Source organism: Oncorhynchus keta, chromosome 3, assembly GCF_023373465.1.
Source record: "Oncorhynchus keta strain PuntledgeMale-10-30-2019 chromosome 3, Oket_V2, whole genome shotgun sequence".
NCBI classification, from domain to species: Eukaryota; Metazoa; Chordata; class Actinopteri; order Salmoniformes; family Salmonidae; genus Oncorhynchus; species Oncorhynchus keta.
In genome coordinates this window covers 29,753,253-29,780,205 of record NC_068423.1, presented here as the reverse complement: position 1 = coordinate 29,780,205, position 26,953 = coordinate 29,753,253, and the positions used below count along the sequence as shown (strand labels likewise).

The 26,953-nt window shown below is 47.1% G+C and overlaps 1 protein-coding gene and 1 long non-coding RNA gene across 8 annotated transcripts in view; one reads left to right on the top strand and one right to left on the bottom strand.

The window, feature by feature from the left end:
- LOC127915694 (uncharacterized) overlaps positions 1-237 on the bottom strand; it is a 2,964-nt gene extending 2,727 nt beyond the window's left edge. For all 7 annotated transcript variants that reach the window (XR_008091655.1, XR_008091657.1, XR_008091658.1 and 4 more), the window contains exon 1: positions 1-237. This exon is cut by the window's left edge. This is a non-coding gene — a long non-coding RNA (uncharacterized LOC127915694).
- Positions 1-26,953, top strand: part of tasp1 (taspase, threonine aspartase, 1) — a 125,799-nt gene that overhangs the window by 15,993 nt on the left and 82,853 nt on the right. Inside the window, 4 exon segments of the mRNA XM_052495829.1 lie at positions 4,953-5,037; positions 5,511-5,590; positions 14,557-14,666; positions 22,614-22,733. Of these exon segments, the coding sequence (XP_052351789.1) occupies positions 4,953-5,037; positions 5,511-5,590; positions 14,557-14,666; positions 22,614-22,733 (395 nt within the window).

Below are 26,953 nucleotides of genomic sequence, written 5' to 3'. Positions count from 1 at the left end.
CTATATGAAATATATATAAGTATATCTGTGTCTAAAATGTCCTATTTCTTAATGTAAAGAATGTCCAACACTTTGGAAGGCTATTTGTTAGTCAACTTGTCTATAGTTAGATACATGCAGTTTCTCTTCTGTCATTATAAACTCAGCAAAAAAGAAACAGCCCTTTTTCAGGACCCTGTCGTCCAATGATAATTCGTATGAATCCAAATAACTTAACAGATCTTCATTGTAAAGGGTTTTAACACTGTTTCCCAATGCTTGTTCAATGAACCATTAACAATTAATGAACATGCACCTGTGGAACGGTCGTTAAGACACAAACAGCTTACAGGCGGTAGGCAATTAAGGTCATAGTTATGAAAACTTAGGACACTAAAGAGGCCTTTCTACTGACTCTGAATAACACCACAAGAAAGATGCCCAGGGTCCCTGCTCATCTGCGTGAACGTACCTTGGGCATGCTGCAACGAGGCATGAGGATAACAGATTTTCATTATGTAAAGGGTTTAAACACTGTTTCCCAATGCTTGTTCAATGAACCATTAACAATTAATGAACATGCACCTGTGGAACGGTCTTTAAGACACTAACATCTTACAGACGGTAGGCAATTAAGGTCACAGTTATGAAATCTTAGGACACTAAAGAGGCCTTTCTACTGACTCGTTAAGACACTTTTGAAATTTAAATTAGTACATGACAAATGAAAGGTTCTTGGCTCCGATTGGACCTGTTTTGTTCTGTTCTTTCCAGGCCTGTATTTCACATAAGGGCACCGTAGTAATGCACTACGTAGGTGTATTCTAAACCACGTCCTATAACAGGTCTATGAAACTGGTCTGTGAGCCAAGGTCGTAGGTTCAATTCCCACAGAGATCCGAGACACTTAACAACATTTTTATTTTTATTTTACTCACTTCTCTTGTAAGAAGTTTGGATAGAGGTGTCTGTTACGTGGAATACACCACAACAGTACCTGGCCATGTACCCATCTATTTACTGGCTCCATAGACCTGTTGTGGAGGTCCTGAGCTGACGTGCTGGTCTGTGGATTTGAAGGCCGGTTGGACGTACCGCCAAATTCTGTTAAAACGACGTTGGATGCGCTTTACGGTAGAGAAAGTGAGCTTTCAATTCTCTGGAAACGGCCCTGGTGGACGTTCCTGGACAGTCTCATGCTTCCTTCTGGTGGACGTTCCTGGACAGTCTCATGCTTCCTTCAACTTCTGGAAACGGCTCTGGTGGACGTTCCTGGACAGTTTCATGCTTCCTTCAACTTCTGTGGTGTTGTGTTGCGTGACAAAATTGTATATTTGAGAGTGGCCTTTTTATTGTCCACGGCACAAGGTGCACCTGTGTAATGATCATGCCGTTTAATCAGATTCTTGATATGCCACATCTGTCACGTGGATGGTTTAACTTGGCAAAGGAGAAATGTTCACTAACGAGGATGTAAACAAAGTCTTGAACAAAATTTAAGAGAAATAATAGTTTTTTTGTGCGTATCTTTTATTTGACCATGTTGCGTTTATATTTTTGTTCTGTGTTTGTGTATATATATATAATTACACACACACACACACACACACACACAGAATAAATATATATATATATAATTAATTAGTACCAGTCAAATGTTTGGACACCTACTCATTCAAGAGTTTTTCTTTATTTTTTTAAACTCTTTTCTACATTGTAGAATAATAGTGACGACATCAAAACTATGAAATAACACGTGGAATCATGTAGTAACCAAAAAAGTGTTAAACAAATCAAAAGATATTTGAGGTTCTTCAAAGTAGCCACCCTTTGCCTTGATGACAGCTTTGCACACTCTCAACCAGCTTCATGAGGTAGTTACCTGGAATGCATTTAAATTAACAGGTGTGCTTTGTTAAAAGTTAATTTGTGGCCTTTCTTTCCTGCGTTTTGAGCCATTCAGTTGTGTTGAGATAAGGTAGGTGTGGTATACAGAAGAAAGCCCTATTTGGTAAAATACCAAATCGATATTATGGCAAGAACAGCTCAAATAAGCAATGAGAAATGACAGTCCATCTTTACTTTAAGATATGAAGATCAGTCAATTTCAGAACTTTTTATAATTTTCTTCAAGGACAGTCGCAAAACGATCAAGCGCTATGATGAAACTGTCTCTCATGAGGACCGCCACAGGAAAGGAAGACCCAGAGTTACCTCTGCTGCAGAGGATAAGTTCATTAGAGTTACCAGCCTCAGAAATTGCAGCCCAAATAAATGCTTCACAGAGTTCAAGTAACAGACACATCTCAACATCAACTGTTCAGAGGAGACTGTGTGAATCTGTCCTTCATGTTTGAATTGCTGCAAAGAAACCTCTACTAAAGGACACCAATAATAAGAAGAGACTTGCTTGGGCCAAGAAACACAAGCAATGGACCTCTGGAAATCAGTCCTTTGGTCTGATGAGTCTAAATGTGAGATTTTTTTGGTTTCAACCGCCGTGTCTTTGTGAGACGTAGAGTCGGTGAGCGAATGATCTCTTCCAAACGTGAAGCATGGAGGAGGTGTTATGGTGTGGGGTTGCTTTGCTGGTGACACTGAGATTTATTTAGAATTCAAGGCACACTTAACCAGCATGTCTACCACAGCATTCTGCAGTGACACGCCATCCCATCTGGTTTGCGCTTAGTGGGACTATCATTTGTTTATCAACAGGACAATGACCCAACACACCTCCAGGCTGTGTAAGGGCTATTTGACCAAGAAGGAGAGTGATGGAGTGCTGCATCAGATGACCTGGCCTCCACAATCACTCGACCTCAACCCAATTGAGATGGTTTGGGATGAGTTGAACCGCGGAGTGAAAGAACAGCAGCCAGCAAGTGCTTAGCATATGTGGGAACTCCTTCCATACTGTTGGAAAAGCATTCCAGGTGAAGCTGGTTGAGAGCATGCCAAGAGTGTGTAAAGCTGTCATCAAGGCAAAGGGTGGTTACTTAGAAGAATCTCAAATATGAAATATACTTTGATTTTAACACTTTTTTTTGGTTACTACATGATTCCATATGTGTTATTTCATAGTTTTGACGTTTTTCACTATTATTCTACAATGTAGAAAATAGTAAAAAAATAAATAAAACCCCTTGAATTAGTAGGTGTAGCCAAACTTTTGACGAGTATTGTATATTAATTATATTTGTACTTTTTGTGTGTGTGTGGGGGGGGGACACTAACTTCTTACAATTCTACACATTTTGCCATGGGGTGGAGAGAAAATGTTACTGTTTTAAAGCTAATTTCCTACAATTCTAAGCATTTTGCCATGGGGTGGAGAGAAAATGTTACTGTTTTAAAGCTAATTTCCTACAATTCTAAGCATTTTGCCATGGGGTGGAGAAAATGTTACTGTTTTAAAGCTAATTTCCTACAATTCTAAGCATTTTGCCATGGGGTGGAGAAAATGTTACTGTTTTAAAGCTAATTTCCTACAATTCTAAGCATTTTGCCATGGGGTGGAGAAAATGTTACTGTTTTAAAGCTAATTTCCTACAATTCTAAGCATTTTGCCATGGGGTGGAGAAAATGTTACTGTTTTAAAGCTAATTTCCTACAATTCTAAGCATTTTGCCATGGGGTGGAGAAAATGTTACTGTTTTAAAGCTAATTTCCTACAATTCTAAGCATTTTGCCATGGGGTGGAGAAAATGTTACTGTTTTAAAGCTAATTTCCTACAATTCTAAGCATTTTGCCATGGGGTGGAGAAAATGTTACTGTTTTAAAGCTAATTTCCTACAATTCTAAGCATTTTGCCATGGGGTGGAGAAAATGTTACTGTTTTAAAGCTAATTTCCTACAATTCTAAGCATTTTGCCATGGGGTGGAGAAAATGTTACTGTTTTAAAGCTAATTTCCTACAATTCTAAGCATTTTGCCATGGGGTGGAGAGAAAATGTTACTGTTTTAAAGCTAATTTCCTACAATTCTAAGCATTTTGCCATGACTTGTGACGTGTTTATATGTCTGGGGAGGACGGACCAAAATGTGGACGGCCTTTGGGTTCACCAGAACCAGGATTAATAAAACACTGGTCTAATGGACTAATCCATCTCATCATTAGCTGCGGTGCTGGGGGATCCCTTCAAGCATTTTTTTAAATGTTTAATTTTATTTAACCTTTTTATTTTACTAGGCAAGTCCGTTAAGAACAAATTCTTATTTACAATGACGGCCTAGGAACAGTGGGTTAACTGGTCTAGGAACAGTGGGTTAACTGGTCTAGGAACAGTGGGTTAACTGGTCTAGGAACAGTGGGTTAACTGGTCTAGGAACAGTGGGTTACCTGGTCTAGGAACAGTGGGTTAACTGCCTTGTTTTAGGGACAGAACGACAGATTTTCACCTTGTCAGTTCGATCTAGCAACCTTTCGGGTACTTGGCCCAACGCTCTAACCACTAGGCTTCCTGCCGCATGAACTACTACCTGCTGATTTCAAACATGGCCTGGTGGATCTATATGTACCATGGAGACGGGGCCCTATGTAACCACAGAACATGGCCTGGTGGATCTATATGTACCATGGAGACAGGGCCCTATGTAACCACAGAACATGGCCTGGTGGATCTATATGTACCATGGAGACAGGGCCCTATGTAACCACAGAACATGGCCTGGTGGATCTATATGTACCATGGAGACAGGGCCCTATGTAACCACAGAACATGGCCTGGTGGATCTATATGTACCGTGGAGACAGGGCCCTATGTAACCCCAGAACATGGCCTGGTGGATCTATATGTACCATGGAGACAGGGCCCTATGTAACCCCAGAACATGGCCTGGTGGATCTATATGTACCATGGAGACAGGGCCCTATGTAACCCCAGAACATGGCCTGGTGGATCTATATGTACCATGGAGACATGGTGGATCTATGCAAACCCCTTGATTCACAACCTTTCTGTTTCCTGTGCAGGTATAAACAACCCAGTGCTGGTGGCCAACAGGTTACTGAGTGAAGCCCAGAAAGGAAAACTGTCAGCTGGACGAATACCCCCCTGGTAAACATCTCTTTTAAAAAAATTACTTAAAAAAAAACACTATTTACTTGTCCAGTATTTTGTCTTACCTTTCACAGATGGGACTTTGTGGCACTGAATGTAACCCCAAGGAGGCTCTAACTATTTCTGTTACAATCACTGGCACAGCAGTAACACGCTACTAACTCACAAGGGATTAATGGGGAAAAGGATCTCTGTGATGAGTGGAAACATATTATCCAGCTGGGGCGAGAGAGCGAGAGGTGTGATTTAACTGTGTTGATCTCTGTGATGAATGGAAACAGAGAGCTAGAGGTGTGATTTAAACTGTGTTGATCTCTGTGATGAATGGAAACAGAGAGCTAGAGGTGTGATTTAAACTGTGTTGATCTCTGTGATGAATGATGTGTTATTATATTATTAGTATTATTATATTAACTGTGTTGAATTTCCTCCACTGAAAGCATCGCTTATTGTCCTTTTTGTCTCTTAAGCTTTCTAGTGGGCCGAGGAGCACATGACTGGGCTGTGAACCATGGGATACCTCCCTGTCCCTCAGAGAAGATGGCTACCAGTGAGTATCTCTGTCAATCAGTCAATCATGTTTTCTAGCTGGGGGGGGGGTCCAAATCCTGACCTATGAGAAAAAAAATCAACATTGTTTTCCTAACCTTTTGAGTGAATCTGACCGTGTGGTAGTGACCAGCCTGGCCGCGTGGTAGTGACCAGCCTGGCCGCGTGGTAGTGACCAGCCTGGCCGCGTGGTAGTGACCAGCCTGGCCCGCGTGGTAGTGACCAGCCTGGCCGCGTGGTAGTGACCAGCCTGGCCGCGTGGTAGTGACCAGCCTGGCCGCGTGGTAGTGACCAGCCTGGCCGCGTGGTAGTGACCAGACCCTGGCCGCGTGGTAGTGACCAGCCTGGCCGCGTGGTAGTGACCAGCCTGACCGCGTGGTAGTGACCAGCCTGACCGCGTGGTAGTGACCAGCCTGGCCGTGTGGTAGTGACCAGCCGGTTTGAAGCGGGCCTCCATGTTAGTTGTAGTTTTAGGGTGTTTGAAGCGGGCCTCCATGTTAGTTGTAGTTTTAGGGTGTTTGAAGCGGGCCTCCATTGTTATTTGTAGTTTTAGGGTGTTTGAAGCGTGCCTCCATTGTTATTTGTAGTTTTAGGGTGTTTGAAGCGTGCCTCCATTGTTATTTGTAGTTTTAGGGTGTTTGAAGCGGGCCTCCATTGTTATTTGTAGTTTTAGGGTGTTTGAAGCGGGCCTCCATTGTTATTTGTAGTTTTAGGGTGTTTGAAGCGTGCCTCCATTGTTATTTGTAGTTTTAGGGTGTTTGAAGCGTGCCTCCATTGTTATTTGTAGTTTTAGGGTGTTTGAAGCGTGCCTCCATTGTTATTTGTAGTTTTAGGGTGTTTGAAGCGTGCCTCCATTGTTATTTGTAGTTTTAGGGTGTTTGAAGCGTGCCTCCATTGTTATTTGTAGTTTTATGGGTGTTTGAAGCGGGCCTCCATTGTTATTTGTAGTTTTAGGGTGTTTGAAGCGGGCCTCCATTGTTATTTGTAGTTTTAGGGTGTTTGAAGCGGGCCTCCATTGTTATTTGTAGTTTTAGGGTGTTTGAAGCGGGCCTCCATGTTAGTTGTAGTTTTAGGGTGTTTGAAGCGGGCCTCCATGTTATTTGTAGTTTTAGGGTGTTTGAAGCGTGCCTCCATTGTTATTTGTAGTTTTAGTGTGTTTGAAGCGTGCCTCCATTGTTATTTGTAGTTTTAGGGTGTTTGAAGCGGGCCTCCATGTTAGTTGTAGTTTTAGGGTGTTTGAAGCGTGCCTCCATGTTATTTGTAGTTTTAGGGTGTTTGAAGCGGGCCTCCATGTTAGTTGTAGTTTTAGGGTGTTTGAAGGGTGCGTGCCTCCATGTTAGTTGTAGTTTTAGGGTGTTTGAAGCGTGCCTCCATGTTAGTTGTAGTTTTAGGGTGTTTGAAGCGTGCCTCCATTGTTATTTGTAGTTTTAGTGTGTTTGAAGCGTGCCTCCATTGTTATTTGTAGTTTTAGGGTGTTTGAAGCGTGCCTCCATGTTAGTTGTAGTTTTAGGGTGTTTGTAGTTGTAGTTTTAGCTCTGATGCATGTCAGAGTGATGTGTTTTCAACATTAACAGGCCAATCCTTAGTTCCACACACACACACACACACACACACACACAAACAAGCCTCTTGAACTTTTGAACAACAGACTAGATGCTGATTGGCATGGTCTCACCCAATAATACACCCTGCTTGAAAGAGAACAGTTTAGAAAGAGCTGGACGGATTACATTTTTATCTGGCTGTGTTTTCTTCAGGGCTCTTGCCAGACTATATTCTTGTCCTGGTCAAAAGTAGTTCACTACGTAGGGAATAGGGTGCTGTTTGTGACAGCCTTGATGTCTGGTCATTTTAAGCCATTCTCTTTTACAGCATTGGTGAATAATTCAGAGGATATAATGAGTTTACACATCTGGTAGTGGTACTCCCTCGCTCGCTCTCCTCGCTCCTCTCTCTCTCTCTCACTCTCTTTCCCTCTCTTTCTCCCCCTTTCAAGCACTCTCTCTGTCTCTCTGTCTCTCTGTCTCTCTGTCTTCTGTCTCTCTCTGTCTCTCTCTCTCTCTCTGTCTCTCTGTCTCTCTCTGTCTCTCTGTGTCTCTGTGTCTCTGTGTCTCTGTGTCTCTCTGTCTCTGTCTCTCTGTCTCTGTCTCTCTGTGTCTCTCTCTGTCTCTCTGTGTCTCTCTGTGTCTCTGTGTCTCTCTGTGTCTCTCTGTGTCTCTCTGTGTCTCTCTGTGTCTCTCTCTGTGTCTCTCTGTCTCTCTGTCTGTCTCTAGTTTCTCCCTCTCTCTCCCTCTCCCCCCCTCTCTCTCCCCTGTTCCCTCTGGTTGCCATTTGCTCCATGTTATTTTTACTAAGCCTTACTAAGCCTGATTGATTTCCATGTAATTGTCTAAATGACTTAATTGCCCAGATTTGATTTCCTAGCTACTCTTTGATTAGATTTGTTTTAATAAACTTATTTGATAGGTGGCCTCAATTTATATTTTGTTTGTTTTCTGGAAGTCATTAAACCTTTAATAAGGATTTAGTAACATACATCATTGGGAGTCTGGATACTGAGTTGACTGTTTGTGGTCTCTCCCTGCCTCACACAGTCAAATCAAATGTTATTTGTCACATACACATGGTTAGCAGATGTTAATGCGAGTGTAGCGAAATGCTTGTGCTTCTAGTTCCGACAATGCAGTGATAACCAACAAGTAATCTAACTAACAATTCCAAAACTAATGTCTTATACACAGTGTAAGGGGATAAAGAATATGTACATAAGGATATATGAATGAGTGATGGTACAGAGCAGCATAGGCAAGATACAGTAGATGCAGTCTACATTAGAACCAGAATTATATTTTATTCTCTCAAAGGTCGTTCTGTTATAGCAGACTGGGAGGTAAAGGGTCGTTCTGTTACAGCAGACATGGAGGTAAAGGGTCGTTCTGTTATAGCAGACTGGGAGGTAAAGGGTCGTTCTGTTATAGCAGACTGGGAGGTAAAGGGTCGTTCTGTTATAGCAGACTGGGTGGTAAAGGGTTTTTCTGTTACAGCAGACTGGGAGGTAAAGGGTTCTTCTGTTATAGCAGACTGGGAGGTAAAGGGTCGTTCTGTTACAGCAGACTGGGAGGTAAAGGGTCGTTCTGTTATAGCAGACTGGGAGGTAAAGGGTCATTCTGTTATAGCAGACTGGGAGGTAAAGGGTCGTTCTGTTATAGCAGACTGGGAGGTAAAGGGTCGTTCTGTTACAGCAGACTGGGAGATAAAGGGTCGTTCTGTTATAGCAGACTGGGAGGTAAAGGGTCGTTCTGTTATAGCAGACTGGGAGGTAAAGGGTCATTCTGTTTGTCGCAGACTGGGAGGTAAAGGGTCGTTCTGTTATAGCAGACTGGGAGGTAAAGGGTCGTTCTGTTATAGCAGACTGGGAGGTAAAGGGTCGTTCTGTTATAGCAGACTGGGAGGTAAAGGGTCGTTCTGTTATAGCAGACTGGGAGGTAAAGGGTCGTTCTGTTATAGCAGACTGGGAGGTAAAGGGTCGTTCTGTTATAGCAGACTGGGAGATAAAGGGTCGTTCTGTTATAGCAGACTGGGAGGTAAAGGGTCGTTCTGTTATAGCAGACTGGGAGGTAAAGGGTCGTTCTGTTACAGCAGACTGGGAGGTAAAGGGTCGTTCTGTTACAGCAGACTGGGAGGTAAAGGGTCGTTCTGTTACAGCAGACTGGGAGGTAAAGGGTCGTTCTGTTATAGCAGACTGGGAGGTAAAGGGTCGTTCTGTTATAGCAGACTGGGAGGTAAAGGGTCGTTCTGTTATAGCAGACTGGGAGGTAAAGGGTTTCTGTTACAGCAGACTGGGAGGTAAAGGGTCGTTTTGTTCCAGCAGACTGGGAGGTAAAGGGTCGTTTTGTTCCAGCAGACTGGGAGGTAAAGGGTCGTTCTGTTACAGCAGACTGGGAGGTAAAGGGTCGTTCTGTTGGGAGGTAAAGGGTCATTCTGTTATAGCAGACTGGGAGGTATTTTGTTATAGCAGACTGGGAGGTAAAGGGTCGTTCTGTTGGGAGGTAAAGGGTCGTTCTGTTATAGCAGACTGGGAGGTAAAGGGTCGTTCTGTTATAGCAGACTGGGAGGTAAAGGGTCGTTCTGTTGGGAGGTAAAGGGTCGTTCTGTTATAGCAGACTGGGAGGTAAAGGGTCGTTCTGTTATAGCAGACTGGGAGGTAAAGGGTCGTTCTGTTATAGCAGACTGGGAGGTAAAGGGTCGTTCTGTTATAGCAGACTGGGAGGTAAAGGGTTGTTCTGTTATAGCAGACTGGGAGGTAAAGGGTCGTTCTGTTACAGCAGACTGGGAGGTAAAGGGTCGTTCTGTTACAGCAGACTGGGAGGTAAAGGGTCGTTCTGTTATAGCAGACTGGGAGGTAAAGGGTCGTTCTGTTATAGCAGACTGGGAGGTAAAGGGTCGTTCTGTTACAGCAGACTGGGAGGTAAAAGTTCTGTTACAGCAGACTGGGAGGTAAAGGGTCGTTCTGTTATAGCAGACTGGGAGGTATTTCTGTTACAGCAGACTGGGAGGTAAAGGGTCGTTCTGTTACAGCAGACTGGGAGGTAAAGGGTCGTTCTGTTATAGCAGACTGGGAGGTAAAGGGTCGTTCTGTTATAGCAGACTGGGAGGTAAAGGGTCGTTCTGTTGGGAGGTAAAGGGTCGTTCTGTTATAGCAGACTGGGAGGTAAAGGGTCGTTCTGTTATAGCAGACTGGGAGGTAAAGGGTCGTTCTGTTATAGCAGACTGGGAGGTAAAGGGTCGTTCTGTTATAGCAGACTGGGAGGTAAAGGGTCGTTCTGTTATAGCAGACTGGGAGGTAAAGGGTCGTTCTGTTGGGAGGTAAAGGGTCGTTCTGTTATAGCAGACTGGGAGGTAAAGGGTCGTTCTGTTACAGCAGACTGGGAGGTAAAGGGTCGTTTTGTTCCAGCAGACTGGGAGGTAAAGGGTCGTTCTGTTATAGCAGACTGGGAGGTAAAGGGTCGTTCTGTTACAGCAGACTGGGAGGTAAAGGGTCGTTCTGTTATAGCAGACTGGGAGGTAAAGGGTCGTTCTGTTACAGCAGACTGGGAGGTAAAGGGTCGTTCTGTTATAGCAGACTGGGAGGTAAAGGGTCGTTCTGTTATAGCAGACTGGGAGGTAAAGGGTCGTTCTGTTATAGCAGACTGGGAGGTAAAGGGTCGTTCTGTTATAGCAGACTGGGAGGTAAAGGGTCGTTCTGTTATAGCAGACTGGGAGGTAAAGGGTCGTTCTGTTATAGCAGACTGGGAGGTAAAGGGTCGTTCTGTTATAGCAGACTGGGTCGTAAAACTAACAGCTGACACAAACTGGAAATGTGCATAATTTCAACTCCACTACATGACCAAAACAATGTGGACACCTGCTCATTGAACATCTCATTCCAAAATCATCCATCCACGCGACAGGTGTGGCATTTCAAGAAGCCGATTAAACAGCATGCTAATTACACAGGTGCGCCTTGTGCTGGGGATCCATAAAAGGCCACTCGAAAATGGGAAGTTTTGTCACGCAACACAATGCCACAGATGTCTCAAGTTTTGAGGGAGTGTGCAATTGGCATGCTGACTGCTGGAATGTTCACCAGAGCTGTTGTCAGAGAATTTAATAAGCATTTCTCTACCGTTAGCTGCATTCAACGTCGTTTTACAGATTTTGGCAGTACGTCCAACCGGCCTCATAACCACAGACCGTGTGTAACGCCAGCCCAGGACCTCCACATCCATCTTGTTCACCTGTCCTCCATGGCTGTTCACCTGTCCTCCATGGCTGTTCACCTGTCCTCCATGGCTGTTCACCTGTTCTCCATGGCTGTTCACCTGTCCTCCATGGCTGTTCACCTGTCCTCCGTGGCTGTTCACCTGTCCTCCATGGCTGTTCACCTGTTCTCCATGGCTGTTCACCTGTTCTCCATGGCTGTTCACCTGTTCTCCATGGCTGTTCACCTGTCCTCCATGGCTGTTCACCTGTTCTCCATGGCTGTTCACCTGTTCTCCATGGCTGTTCACCTGTCCTCCATGGCTGTTCACCTGTCCTCCATGGCTGTTCACCTGTCCTCCATGGCTGTTCACCTGTTCTCCATGGCTGTTCACCTGTCCTCCATGGCTGTTCACCTGTTCTCCATGGCTGTTCACCTGTCCTCCATGGCTGTTCACCTGTCCTCCATGGCTGTTCACCTGTCCTCCATGGCTGTTCACCTGTTCTCCATGGCTGTTCACCTGTCCTCCATGGCTGTTCACCTGTCCTCCGTGGCTGTTCACCTGTCCTCCATGGCTGTTCACCTGTTCTGCACGTCCCCCCCCCGCCATGGCTGTTCACCTGTTCTCCATGGCTGTTCACCTGTCCTCCATGGCTGTTCACCTGTCCTCCATGCTCCCCCAACCATGGCTGTTCACCTGTCCTCCATGGCTGTTCACCTGTCCTCCATGCTCCCCCCAACCATGGCTGTTCACCTGTCCTCCATGGCTGTTCACCTGTCCTCCATGGCTGTTCACCTGCCTAATTTATTTATTTCAATTGACGGATTTTCCTTAAATGGTCTGTAACTCAGCAAAATCTTTGAAATTGTTGCATGTTGTGTAAATATATTGGTTCAGTATTTTAGATGAGGAATATAACCTTTGCCACCTGGGGGCGTATGTCGTCTGTCTGACCTACCACCACCATCAGACCCAGACAAGACCACTGTTAAAGGAATTTCATTCCTTTATGTTTTAATACCCAATTAAAATTAAACACTCTGTCAATTCATAAGGTTTTGTCAGATCCTTATTCTATAGTAATGGACAGAGCCCGGTCTTAAAGTCGAACAGGAGAGTTTATTCACGAGAGTACTGAACACGATACAGGTTACCACAGGTTATAACCTGAAAATGACGTCATTAGTTTCAGCACCAACCAGTGCCATCTCCATTCTAATATATAATATAATAATAATATATGCCATTTAGCTGACGCTTTTATCCAAAGCGACTTACAGTCATGTGTGCATACATTCTACGTTCTAGTACCAAGGCTGTATCTCAAGCCTTCCCACATCCGTCTCCCTAACAATTTAATTAAATTTACAGCTGAGCCAAGGTTTTCCAGTGTAGATAAGCATTCTAGCCAGTCTGAAGATTTAGTTAATTCATTCCTACCAAGGATCAGACCGTCATTGTTCTAATCCTTGATTCATTCGCACACATTATATTCAGTACTAAGATTAAGAAAGAAAATTCATACATATACAGTAACATAATAGTATTCGGATTAGTACATATACAGTAACATAATAGTATTCTGATTAGTCAGTCCTGATTGAAATGTATGCATAATTAGTCATCATTCCCTTAACAAACCACCATCAGACCCAGACAAGACCACCTTCAACTAATCACCTGGCACATAAAATAACTCATAGGGGAATTCTGCTTTCACTTTTTGTGTCTATCTCATCTTGCCTTCTGGGGACATACACAGTACAGTATAGCTGCATATATGGTAGAATTGGTTAGTTCCAGAGGCCACAACAATGTCTGAATGTATTTACCCCCTTTCCTCTACAGTATATGAGCTATGTGCTCTGTGTTACCTTCCCTCTACAGTATATGAGCTATGTGCTCTGTGTTGCCTTCCCTCTACAGTATATGAGCTATGTGCTCTGTGTTGCCTTCCCTCTATAGTATATGAGCTATGTGCTCTGTGTTCCCTTTCCTCTACAGTATATGAGCTATGTGCTCTGTGTTGCCTTCCCTCTACAGTATATGAGCTATGTGCTCTGTGTTCCCTTTCCTCTACAGAATATGAGCTATGTGCTCTGTGTTACCTTCCCTCTATAGTATATGAGCTATGTGCTCTGTGTTACCTTCCCTCTACAGTATATGTGCTCTGTGTTACCTTCCCTCTACAGTATATGAGCTATGTGCTCTGTGTTCCCTTTCCTCTACAGAATATGAGCTATGTGTTGCCTTCCCTCTACAGTATATGAGCTATGTGCTCTGTGTTACCTTCCCTCTACAGTATATGAGTTATGTGCTCTGTGTTCCCTTCCCTCTACAGTATATGAGCTATGTGCTCTGTGTTACCTTCCCTCTATAGTATATGAGCTATGTGCTCTGTGTTACCTTCCCTCTACAGTATATGTGCTCTGTGCTCCCTTTCCTCTACAGTATATGAGCTATATGCTCTGTGTTACCTTCCCTCTACAGTATATGAGCTATGTGCTCTGTGTTCCCTTTCCTCTACAGAATATGAGCTATGTGTTGCCTTCCCTCTACAGTATATGAGCTATGTGCTCTGTGTTACCTTCCCTCTATAGTATATGAGCTATGTGCTCTGTGTTACCTTCCCTCTACAGTATATGTGCTCTGTGCTCCCTTTCCTCTACAGTATATGAGCTATATGCTCTGTGTTACCTTCCCTCTACAGTATATGAGCTATGTGCTCTGTGTTACCTTCCCTCTACAGTATATGAGCTATGTGCTCTGTGTTACCTTCCCTCTACAGTATATGAGCTATGTGCTCTGTGTTACCTTCCCTCTACAGTATATGAGCTATGTGCTCTGTGTTCCCTTCCCTCTACAGTATATGAGCTATGTGCTCTGTGTTCCCTTCCCTCTACAGTATATGAGCTATGTGCTCTGTGTTGCCTTCCCTCTACAGTATATGAGCTCTGTGTTGCCTTCCCTCTACAGTATATGAGCTATGTGCTCTGTGTTCCCTTCCCTCTACAGTATATGAGCTATGTGTTGCCTTCCCTCTACAGTATATGAGCTATGTGCTCTGTGTTACCTTCCCTCTACAGTATATGAGCTATTTGTTGCCTTCCCTCTACAGTATATGAGCTATGTGCTCTGTGTTCCCTTCCCTCTACAGTATATGAGCTATGTGCTCTGTGTTACCTTCCCTCTACAGTATATGAGCTATGTGTTCTGTGTTGTCTAGAGTTCAGTCTATCGGCCTACAAGAGGAACAAGCACAAGATGGAGCTGGCAGAGAAGGTGGATACAGGGTTTAATCATCACAGTAAGAAGAGACGACAAGCAAGGGAAACCGTGAGTAGCTCCCTCCTCCACCTCACTTCAGCACCTGGTCAGAGTCATCAACCATGTCACCTGTCTCAAGACAAGATGACGTGGGGAGCATCTCGGGTCGGATTTCCCCGGTCACAGATGCAGTCACGAGCACTTTCAATGGAGTTATTTTAGTCCAGTCTTAATCTGTGTCCAGGAAACCAGTCCTTAGTGTTTCACTTGTACCATAATATTACTGTAAACTGGTTCGTCACGACTAAAAATATATATTTTTAAATGCAGTAAGTAATTAGTGAGGTGTGGTCAGAGAGATGCTGACTGTTTGATTAAATAAACATTTACCCCCACAGTGATGTCCTCCACTCTACACATTTACCCCCACAGAGATGTCCTCCACATTTACCCCCACAGTGATGTCCTCCACATTTACCCCCACAGTGATGTCCTCCACATTTACCCCACAGTGATGTCCTCCACATTTACCCCCACGGTGATGTCCTCCACATTTACCCCCACGGTGATGTCCTCCACATTTACCCCCACAGTGATGTCCTCCACTCTACACATTCAGTCCTAAATCCAATGTCCTCCTGTAATCCAAGGTGCTGCAAGATGTTGAGGAAACGACACACACACACACACACACACACACACACACACACACACACACACACACACACACACACACACACACAGTCCTGTAATCTGATGTCTGCCAGATGACTATGTTGAGGAAACTATACACACACACACACACACACACACACACACCCAGTCCTGTAATCTGTAGTCCGCCAGATGCCGATGGGAGGGAACCCACAGTATAATGATGACCTGGAGATATGAGGGTGTGGAGACCTCAATTACTCACAAAGACATCACACACTCATAGTTACACACACACACACACACACACACACACTGAATTCTTGCAATGAGACAACTAAACGTAGAAGGTGTTTAAAATGACCGTCGCGTTCTCCGACACACAACGAGGGAGATGGGCAGTAGTAGCTGTGGTCACATAAACACTGTGAAGTAGCTTTCTCTCTTAATAGTGCCACTCTGTCCCCGTGCTCAAGAGCTCCCAAGGTAACCTGCCTAAGTGACTATCGCCCCGTAGCACTCACATCTGGAGCCATGAAATGTATTTGAAAAGGCTGGTCATGGCTCACATCAACACCATTATCCCAGACACACTAGACCCACTCCAATTTGCATACCACCCCAACAGATCCACAGATGACGCAATCTGTATTGCACTCCACACTTCCCTCTCCCATCTGGACAAGAGGAATACCTAATATGTGACAATGCTGTTCATTGACTACAGCTTATGGGGGGTGATAAAGGCCTAAATTCAGCGCTATTAATTACACTTTGTGTGTAATGCTACATCATCCAGTCACTACAAAATGTGGAATAAGTCATGGGGTATGAAAACCTTCTAGAAGGCACTATACGTGAGAATGCTGTTTATTGACTACAGTTCAGCGTTCAACACCATAGTAACCGCCAAGCTCGTCAATGAGCTAAGGACCCTGGGACTAAACACCTCCCTCTGCAACTGGATTCTGGACTTCCTGACAGACCACCCCCCCCAGGTGGTGAGGGAAGGTAGAAACACCAACGCAACACTGACCTTAAACACTGGAGCTCCCCAGGGATGCGTTCTCAGTCCCCTCCTGTACTCCTTGTTCACCCACGACTTCAACACCATCATTAAGTTTGCTGATGACACAACAAGGGTAGGGGCCTGATCACAGACAACGATGAGACAACAACCTCTCCCTCAACCTGAGCAAGACGAAGAAGTTGATCGTGGACTACAGGAAATGGAGGGCTAGGCATGCCCCGATCCACATCGATGGGGCTGTAGTGGAGCAGGTGAACAGCTTCAAGTTTCTCGGTTTCCACATCGCTAAGGAATTAAGCACACCAACGTGAATAGGGCACGACAATGCCTCTTCCCCCTCAGCAGGCTGAAAAGATTTGGGCCTCAGATCCTCAAAGTTCTACAGTTGCACCATCGAGAGCATCTTGACTGACTACATCAACGCCTGGTATGGCAACTGCTTGGCATCTGACCGCAAGGCACTACAGAGGGTAGTACATCACTGGGGCCATGCTTCCTGACATCCTGGACCTCTATACCAGGCGGTGTCAGAGGAAGGCCCTAAAAAGACTCCAGCAACACCAGGTGGCTTCTGAAATGGTCAAAGACTTTTCTCTGCTCGGCAAGCGGTACCAATACACCATGTCTGTAAACAACAGGACCCTGAAAGCCATAAGGCTAAACACACGCGAGCACACACACACACACACACACACACACACACACACACTTCCTGCTAAACTGATCAAAAAAGAGAAACGCAACAATTTCAAATATTTTACCGAAGTTACAGTTCATATAAGGAAATCCGTCAATTTAATTCAAATCCGTTAATTTAAGTAAGGCCCTTTAATTAAGCCGTAATTGATGGATTTCACACAGGCCCACCCACTTGGGAGCCGGCCAGGCCCAGCCACTTGGGAGCCGGCCAGGTCAGGCCCAGCCAATCAGAATGAGTTTTTACCCGCCAAAGGGCTTTATTATAGACAGAAATACTTCTCAGCACCCCCCCAATCCTCATCAGAAGATCCCGCTTGTGAAGAAGCCAGATGTGGAGTTCCTGGGATGGCCTGTTTTCCAAATTGGAATAGATAATTGAACGTTAAATTCTCTGGCAACCAATTGCTCCCTCAACTTGACACATCTGTGGCATTGTGTGACAAAACTGCACATTTTAGTGTGGCCTTTTTATTGTCCACGGCACAAGGTGCACCTGTGTAATGATCATGCTGTTTAATCAGCTTCTTGATGTGCCACATCTGTCAGGTGGATGGTTTATCTTGGCAAAGGAGAAATGTTTACTAACAACGATGTAAACAAAGTTTTGAACAAAATTTAAGAGAAATAATATTTTTTTGTGCTTATCTTTTATTTGACCATGTTGCGTTTAGATTTTTATTCTGTGTTTGTGTATATATATATATATATATATATAATTACACACACACACAGAATAAAATATATATATATAATTAATTAGTACCAGTCAAATGTTTGGACACCTACTCATTCAAGGGTTTTTCTTTATTTTTACTATTTTCTACATTTTAGAATACGACATCAAAAACTATTAAATAACACATATGGAATCATGTATTAACCAAAACGGGGTTAAACAAATCGAATATGTTATGTTTTTTATTCTTGCCTTGATGACAGCTTTGCACATTCTTGGCATTCTCTCAACCAGCTTCATGAGGTAGTCACCTGGAATGCATTTCAAATAACAGGTGTGCCTTGATAATTTGTGGACTTTCTTTTCTTAATGTGTTTGAGCCAATCAGTTGTGTTGTGATAAGTTAGGGGGTGTTATACAGAAGATGGCCCTATTTGGTAAAAGACCAAGTCCATATTATGGCAAGAACAGCTCAAATAAGCAAAGAGAAACAACAGTCCATCATTACTTTAAGACATGAAGGTCAGTCAATCCTTTCAAGAACTTTGAAAGTTTCTTCAAGTACTATCACAAAAACCCTCAAGCGCTTTGATGAAACTGGCTCTCATGAGGACCACCACAGGAAAGGAAGACCGAGTTACCTCTGCTGCAGAGGATAAGTTCATTAGAGTAACCAGACTCAGAAATTACAGCCCAAATAAATGTTCACAGACTTCAAGTAACAGACACATCTCAACATCATCTGTTCAGAGGAGACTGTGTGAATCAGGCCTTCATGGTTGAATTGCTGCAAAGAAACCTCTACTAAAGGACATCAATAAGAAGAAGAGACTTGCTTGGGCCAAGAAACACAAGCAATGGACATTAGACCGGTGGAAATCTGTCCTTTGGTCTGATGAGTCTAAATTTGAGATTGTTTCCAACCGCTGTGTCTTTGTGAGATGCAGAGTAGGTGAACGGATGATCTCTGCATGTGTGGTTCCCAGCGTGAAGCATGGAGGAGGAGGTGTGATAGTGTGGGGCTGGTGACACTGTCAGTGATTTATTTAGAATTCAAGGCACACTTAACCAGCATGGCCTCCACAGCATTCTGCAGTGATACGCCATCCCATCTGGTTTGGGCTTAAAGGGACGATCATTGGTTTATCAACAGGACAATGACCCAACACACCTCCAGGCTGTGTAAGGGCTGTTTGACCAAGAAGGAGAGTGATGGAGTGCTGCATCAGATGACCTGGCCTCCACAATTACCCGACCTCAACCCAATTGAAATGGTTTGGGATGGACCGCGGAGTGAAGGAAAAGCAGCCAACAAGTGCTCAGCATATGTGGGAACTCCTTCAAGACTGTTGGAAAAGCATTCCCCGTGAAGCTGGTTGAGAGAATGAGAATGAAGTAGGTGTGTCCAAACCTTTGACTGGAATGGAATTGGGTTCCATTTTGGACACATCCATGGTAGCTAGCAATCTACACCCTACACCACTGACATGGCGCTTGAGGCAGTTCACTTGTAGTTTTCCCCTCATACTAGGTCTATGTTATTGTTTACCAAGTTAACATTATGATTCATCAGAATTAAGCTTGGTTAATACTGAACTATTCCAGGAAGAGAGAATTCATTGAACAGAGAGAACTGTATTATTAGGTGTGTTGATGTCAGTTGGCTCGTGGAGGTGTCAGTTGGCTCGTGGAGGTGTCAGTTGGCTCGTGGAGGTGTCAGTTGGCTCGTGGAGGTGTCAGTTGGCTCGTGGAGGTGTCATAGAGGACTAGGTTTTGAGAAGGGTTTTGATTTACTTCCCTAGGCTCCTCCCCTGGCTCCTCCTCCGTAATGTTGTAGCCTAATCCTACTGGATAGTTCATATGTCATTGTGCTCTGCTTTCTCATGGCAGGATTGAGGCCTAGTTGAGCAACCATCAGTGAGACGATGACAATCCGTTGGTGGCTGGACCAGACTGTCGTTGTTGTAGAAGTATTAAAACAATGTCAATTTAGTCCATTTTTACGTTTTTGAGTTTTTACTTAACAATACTTTTTTTTCGGTTATTTTCGCGATCATATCCTTTAAAAAAAAAAAAATGAACTTGTTGAACTTTATAGCACACCACTTCAAAACGGCTTCCATTTGAGGAATCTAGTGCTGTGAATATGAGCTGTGTCAGAATGTGTTTTTAAGAGAGAGAGCGAGTGAGTGTGTAAGAGTTTGTACTCCGTGTTGATTTCAGCTGGTCTGGTTCTCATTTTCATACAGCAATGTTAGTATGTCTCTGTGTTTGCCAAGCCATAAAAATGTCCCCATTTTTTAATTTCTCTCTGATTTAAAAAATAATAATAAAATACATCTGAGACAAACACCTGTTCCACATGTGAAAACCATGCGGATTACGGACAGAGAAGAGTGGAACTTTTAGAAATTGAATTGCACATAATCTAATCAAGTAAGATATTATTAGTTTTGACGTACTTTTGGTCATGTAGTGTATGTGGACCAGATCCCACTCATTGCTCATGGATCTGTGCTATAGCAGCACACAAGTAGACTTCAAATGCATGCTGGGCCGGGCACGCCCTGAGCCTGTGAAGTGAGCGCTACTGGAGGGGGCGAGAAGATCGTCTCTTCAGCCTTTGGGAATGTCGCTCCAGTCAAATTGGGCTCCACTCCTTGCTCTGCTCATATACTCTGATGTGGACACCTGCAATTATTTGTACCCCTTTTTTCTCCCCAATTTAGTGGGGAGTTACAGTCTTGTCCTATCCCTGCAACTCCTATGCGGACTCGGGAGAGGCGAAGGTCGGGAGCCGTGAGTCCTCCGAAACACAACCCAGCCAAGCCGCACTGCTTCTTGACACAATGCCTGCTTAACCCGTAAGCCAGCCGCACCGGAAAAAACACCGTACACCTTGCGACCGTGTCAGCGTGCACTGTGCCTGGCCCGCCACAGGAGTTGCTAGAGCGCGATGGGACAAGAACATCCCTGCCGGCCAAACCCTCCCCTAACCCGGACGACGCTGGGCCAAACCCTCCCCTAACCCGGACGACGCTGGGCCAAACCCTCCCCTAACCCGGACGACGCTGGGCCAAACCCTCCCCTAACCCGGACGACGCTGGGCCAAACCCTCCCCTAACCCGGACGACGCTGGGCCAAACCCTCCCCTAACCCGGACGACGCTGGGCCAAACCCTCCCCTAACCCGGACGACGCTGGGCCAAACCCTCCCCTAAACCGGGCGACGCTGGGCCAAACCCTCCCCTAACCTAATCTATCTGGCTGTTAGTGAGGAGTCCCTGGAGACTGTTGGCTGTTAGTGAGGAGTCCCTGGAGACTGTTGGCTGTTAGTGAGGAGTCCCTGAAGACTGTTGGCTGTTAGTGAGGAGTCCCTGGAGACTGTTGGCTGTTAGTGAGGAGTCCCTGGAGACTGTTGGCTGTTAGTGAGGAGTCCCTGGAGACTGTTGGCTGTTAGTGAGGAGTCCCTGGAGACTGTTGGCTGTTAGTGAGGAGTCCCTGGAGACTGTTGGCTGTTAGTGAGGAGTCCCTGGAGACTGTTAGTGAGGAGTCCCTGGAGACTGTTAGTGAGGAGTCCCTGGAGACTGTTAGTGAGGAGTCCCTGGAGACTGTTAGTGAGGAGTCCCTGGAGACTGTTAGTGAGGAGTCCCTGGAGACTGTTAGTGAGGAGTCCCTGGAGACTGTTAGTGAGGAGTCCCTGGAGACTGTTAGTGAGGAGTCCCTGGAGACTGTTAGTGAGGAGTCCCTGGAGACTGTTAGTGAGGAGTCCCTGGAGACTGTTAGTGAGGAGTCCCTGGAGGCTGTTAGTGAGGAGTCCCTGGAGGCTGTTAGTGAGGAGTCCCTGGAGGCTGTTGGCGAGGAGTCCCTGGAGGCTGTTGGCCAGGAGTCCCTGGAGGCTGTTGGCCAGGAGTCCCTGGAGGCTGTTGGCCAGGAGTCCCTGGAGGCTGTTGGCCAGGAGTCCCTGGAGGCTGTTGGCCAGGAGTCCCTGGAGGCTGTTGGCCAGGAGTCCCTGGAGGCTGTTGGCCAGGAGTCCCTGGAGGCTGTTGGCCAGGAGTCCCTGGAGGCTGTTGGCCAGGAGTCCCTGGAGGCTGTTGGCCAGGAGTCCCTGGAGGCTGTTGGCCAGGAGTCCCTGGAGGCTGTTGGCCAGGAGTCCCTGGAGGCTGTTGGTTTAATACAATGCGTTTCTGTACAGGGTTTGTTTTGCAAAGGCTCGAGTCTGAATCTTTAAACACAGGTTCTCACACATAGACAGACAGACAGACACGGGGAGAGAGAGAGAGTCTGTGGAAGAGCGATTCATCATGCCATCCACCGGCCTTTCCCTCCCCTCCAATTCACCCACAAGCCCCTTTTCCAAAGAAAACTCCAATCAGTGAAGGAAAAACAAACGGCTCAGAAGAACAACAGAGAATGAACAGTTGAAAAATTTGAGAGGAAGAGAAGGATAAATGATTTCCTGATCGTATTAATGTTGAACCTGGGTCCATTTCAACGGAAAATTCCCATGTCTGGTGATCAAGGAAAGATGTCTGAGCAAAATATGCTCATTCCTATGTTTAGAACGTCCTGGAAATTCTTTTGAGCAAAGCATGATCGATTTTTGAGTTTGCATTGGCCATACACTACACACTTCGTGTTTTATGGAGAGAGGGGTATTGGCAGCCACTGTATATTCACCACCATGCTTAAGAGACTGTTGGATAGAACCACTGTACGTTATGTCTACTCAATTATATTGATTTAATTTGATTGATTATTCTGATCATTTTAAAGGTGAATCCTAACATCGGCTCGATTCGATTTTGAACTTAGCCCTTGAATTCAATGGGAGACTTAAGTTAAAAGTGGACCTCTGGTGGGAGTTAAGATTCACCTTTTTATGGACCTGGTTTTCCTCTTGGAGTCGGTGTTTGAATGAATGTTTTCTGAGTCACCCGCTCTTGTTTTCCCTGTAGGAGAATGGATCAGGGTTGCTGGACACGGTGGGAGCGATCGTAGTGGACAGAGAGGGGAACGTGGCAGCTGCAGTGTCCAGTGGGGGTTTAGCCATGAAACACCCAGGCAGGGTGGGACAGGTACAGTAACCATGTCCTCTGGGTAGGACAGGGAGAGTAACCATGTCCTCTCGGTGGGACAGGTTCAGTAACCATGTCCTCTGGGTCCCAGGCAGGGTGGGACAGGTACAGTAACCATGTCCTCTGGGTCCCAGGCAGGGTGGGACAGGTACAGTAACCATGTCCTCTGGGTGGGACAGGTTCAGTAACCATGTCCTCTGGGTGGGACAGGGAAAGTAACCATGTCCTCTGGGTGGGACAGGTTCAGTAACCATGTCCTCTGGGTGGGACAGGGACAGTAACCATGTCCTCTGGGTGGGACAGGTTCAGTAACCATGTCCTCTGGGTGGGACAGGTTCAGTAACCATGTCCTCTGGGTGGGACAGGTTCAGTAACCATGTCCTCTGGGTGGGACAGGGTCAGTAACCATGTCCTCTGGGTGGGACAGGGTCAGTAACCATGTCCTCTGGGTGGGACAGGGTCAGTAACCATGTCCTCTGGGTGGGACAGGGACAGTAACCATGTCCTCTGGGTGGGACAGGGACAGTAACCATGTCCTCTGGGTGGGACAGGGACAGTAACCATGTCCTCTGGGTGGGACAGGGACAGTAACCATGTCCTCTGGGTGGGACAGGGACAGTAACCATGTCCTCTGGGTGGGACAGGGACAGTAACCATGTCCTCTGGGTGGGACAGGGACAGTAACCATGTCCTCTGGGTGGGACAGGGACAGTAACCATGTCCTCTGGGTGGGACAGGTTCAGTAACCATGTCCTCTGGGTGGGACAGGGTCAGTAACCATGTCCTCTGGGTGGGACAGGGTCAGTAACCATGTCCTCTGGGTGGGACAGGGACAGTAACCATGTCCTCTGGGTGGGACAGGGACAGTAACCATGTCCTCTGGGTGGGACAGGGACAGTAACCATGTCCTCTGGGTGGGACAGGGACAGTAACCATGTCCTCTGGGTGGGACAGGGACAGTAACCATGTCCTCTGGGTGGGACAGGGTCAGTAACCATGTCCTCTGGGTGGGACAGGGTCAGTAACCATGTCCTCTGGGTGGGACAGGTTCAGTAACCATGTCCTCTGGGTGGGACAGGTTCAGTAACCATGTCCTCTGGGTGGGACAGGGTCAGTAACCATGTCCTCTGGGTGGGACAGGTACAGTAACCATGTCCTCTGGGTGGGACAGGTTCAGTAACCATGTCCTCTGGGTGGGACAGGTTCAGTAACCATGTCCTCTGGGTGGGACAGGTTCAGTAACCATGTCCTCTGGGTGGGACAGGTTCAGTAACCATGTCCTCTGGGTGGGACAGGTTCAGTAACCATGTCCTCTGGGTGGGACAGGTACAGTAACCATGTCCTCTGGGTGGGACAGGTTCAGTAACCATGTCCTCTGGGTGGGACAGGTTCAGTAACCATGTCCTCTGGGTGGGACAGGTTCAGTAACCATGTCCTCTGGGTGGGACAGGTTCAGTAACCATGTCCTCTGGGTAGGACAGGGACAGTAACCATGTCCTCTGGGTAGGACAGGGACAGTAACCATGTCCTCTGGGTGGGACAGGTTCAGTAACCATGTCCTCTGGGTGGGACAGGTTCAGTAACCATGTCCTCTGGGTGGGACAGGTACAGTAACCATGTCCTCTGGGTGGGACAGGTTCAGTAACCATGTCCTCTGGGTGGGACAGGTTCAGTAACCATGTCCTCTGGGTGGGACAGGGTCAGTAACCATGTCCTCTGGGTGGGACAGGGACAGTAACCATGTCCTCTGGGTGGGACAGGGACAGTAACCATGTCCTCTGGGTGGGACAGGGACAGTAACCATGTCCTCTGGGTGGGACAGGTTCAGTAACCATGTCCTCTGGGTGGGGCAGGTTCAGTAACCATGTCCTCTGGGTAGGACAGGGACAGTAACCATGTCCTCTGGGTAGGACAGGGACAGTAACCATGTCCTCTGGGTGGGACAGGTTCAGTAACCATGTCCTCTGGGTGGGACAGGTACAGTAACCATGTCCTCTGGGTGGGACAGGTTCAGTAACCATGTCCTCTGGGTGGGACAGGGACAGTAACCATGTCCTCTGGGTGGGACAGGGACAGTAACCATGTCCTCTGGGTGGGACAGGGACAGTAACCATGTCCTCTGGGTGGGACAGGTTCAGTAACCATGTCCTCTGGGTGGGGCAGGTTCAGTAACCATGTCCTCTGGGTAGGACAGGGACAGTAACCATGTCCTCTGGGTGGGGCAGGTTCAGTAACCATGTCCTCTGGGTGGGACAGGGTCAGTAACCATGTCCTCTGGGTGGGACAGGGCCAGTAACCATGTCCTCTGGGTCCCATGCAGGGTGGGACAGGGACGATAACCATGTCCTCTGGGTGGGACAGGTGCAGTAACCATGTCCTCTGGGTCCCAGGCAGGGTGGGACAGGTACAGTAACCATGTCCTCTGGGTCCCAGGCAGGGTGGGACAGGTACAGTAACCATGTCCTCTGGGTCCCAGGCAGGGTGGGACAGGTACAGTAACCATGTCCTCTGGGTCCCAGGCAGGGTGGGACAGGAACCATGTCCTCTGGGTCCCAGGCAGTAGGGACAGGTACTGTAACCATGTCCTCTGGTCCCCAGGCAGGGTGGGACAGTAACCATGTCCTCTGGTCCCCAGGCAGGGTGGGACAGGGACAGTAACCATGTCCTCTGGGTCCCATGCAGGGTGGGACAGGTACAGTAACCATGTCCTCTGGGTCCCAGGCAGGGTGGGACAGGTACAGTAACCATGTCATCTGGGTCCCATGCAGGGTGGGACAGGTACAGTAACCATGTCATCTGGGTCCCATGCAGGGTGGGACAGGTACAGTAACCATGTCCTCTGGGTCCCATACAGGGTGGGACAGGAACCATGTCCTCTGGGTCCCAGACAGGGTGGGACAGGAACCATGTCCTCTGGGTCCCAGGCAGGGTGGGACAGGAACCATGTCCTCTGGGTCCCAGGCAGGGTGGGACAGGAACCATGTCCTTTGGGTCCCAGGCAGGGTGGGACAGGAACCATGTCCTCTGGGTCCCAGGCAGGGTGGGACAGGAACCATGTCCTCTGGGTCCCAGGCAGGGTGGGACAGGAACCATGTCCTCTGGGTCCCAGGCAGGGTGGGACAGGAACCATGTCCTCTGGGTCCCAGGCAGGGTGGGACAGGAACCATGTCCTCTGGGTCCCAGGCAGGGTGGGACAGGAACCATGTCCTCTGGGTAGGACAGGGACAGTAACCATGTCCTCTGGGGCAGGTTCAGTAACCATGTCCTCTGGGTGGGACAGGGTCAGTAACCATGTCCTCTGGGTGGGACAGGGCCAGTAACCATGTCCTCTGGGTCCCATCTGGGTCCCATGTCCTCTGGGTGGGACAGGTGCAGTAACCATGTCCTCTGGGTCCCAGGCAGGGTGGGACAGGTACAGTAACCATGTCCTCTGGGTCCCAGGCAGGGTGGGACAGGTACAGTAACCATGTCCTCTGGGTCCCAGGCAGGGTGGGACAGGACAGTAACCATGTCCTCTGGGTCCCAGGCAGGGTGGGACAGGAACCATGTCCTCTGGGTCCCAGGCAGGGACAGGTACTGTAACCATGTCCTCTGGTCCCAGGCAGGGTGGGACAGTAACCATGTCCTCTGGTCCCCAGGCAGGGTGGGACAGGGACAGTAACCATGTCCTCTGGGTCCCAGGCAGGGTGGGACAGGTACAGTAACCATGTCCTCTGGGTCCCAGGCAGGGTGGGACAGGTACAGTAACCATGTCATCTGGGTCCCAGGGTGGGCAGGTAACCATGTCCTCTGGGTCCCATACAGGGTGGGACAGGAACCATGTCCTCTGGGACAGGGTGGGACAGTAACCATGTCCTCTGGGTCCCAGGCAGGGTGGGACATGTCCTCTGGGTCCCACAGTAACCATGTCCTCTGGGTCCCAGGCAGGGTGGGACAGGACCATGTCCTCTGGGTCCCAGGCAGGGTGGGACAGGAACCATGTCCTCTGGGTCCCAGGCAGGGTGGGACAGGAACCATGTCCTCTGGGTCCCAGGCAGGGTGGGACAGGACCATGTCCTCTGGGGTGGGACAGGAACCATGTCCTCTGGGTCCAGGTCCCAGACAGGGTGGGACAGGAACCATGTCCTCAGGGTGGGACAGGGTGGGACAGGTACAGTAACCATGTCCTCTGGGTCCCAGGCAGGGTGGGACAGGAACCATGTCCTCTGGGTCCCAGGCAG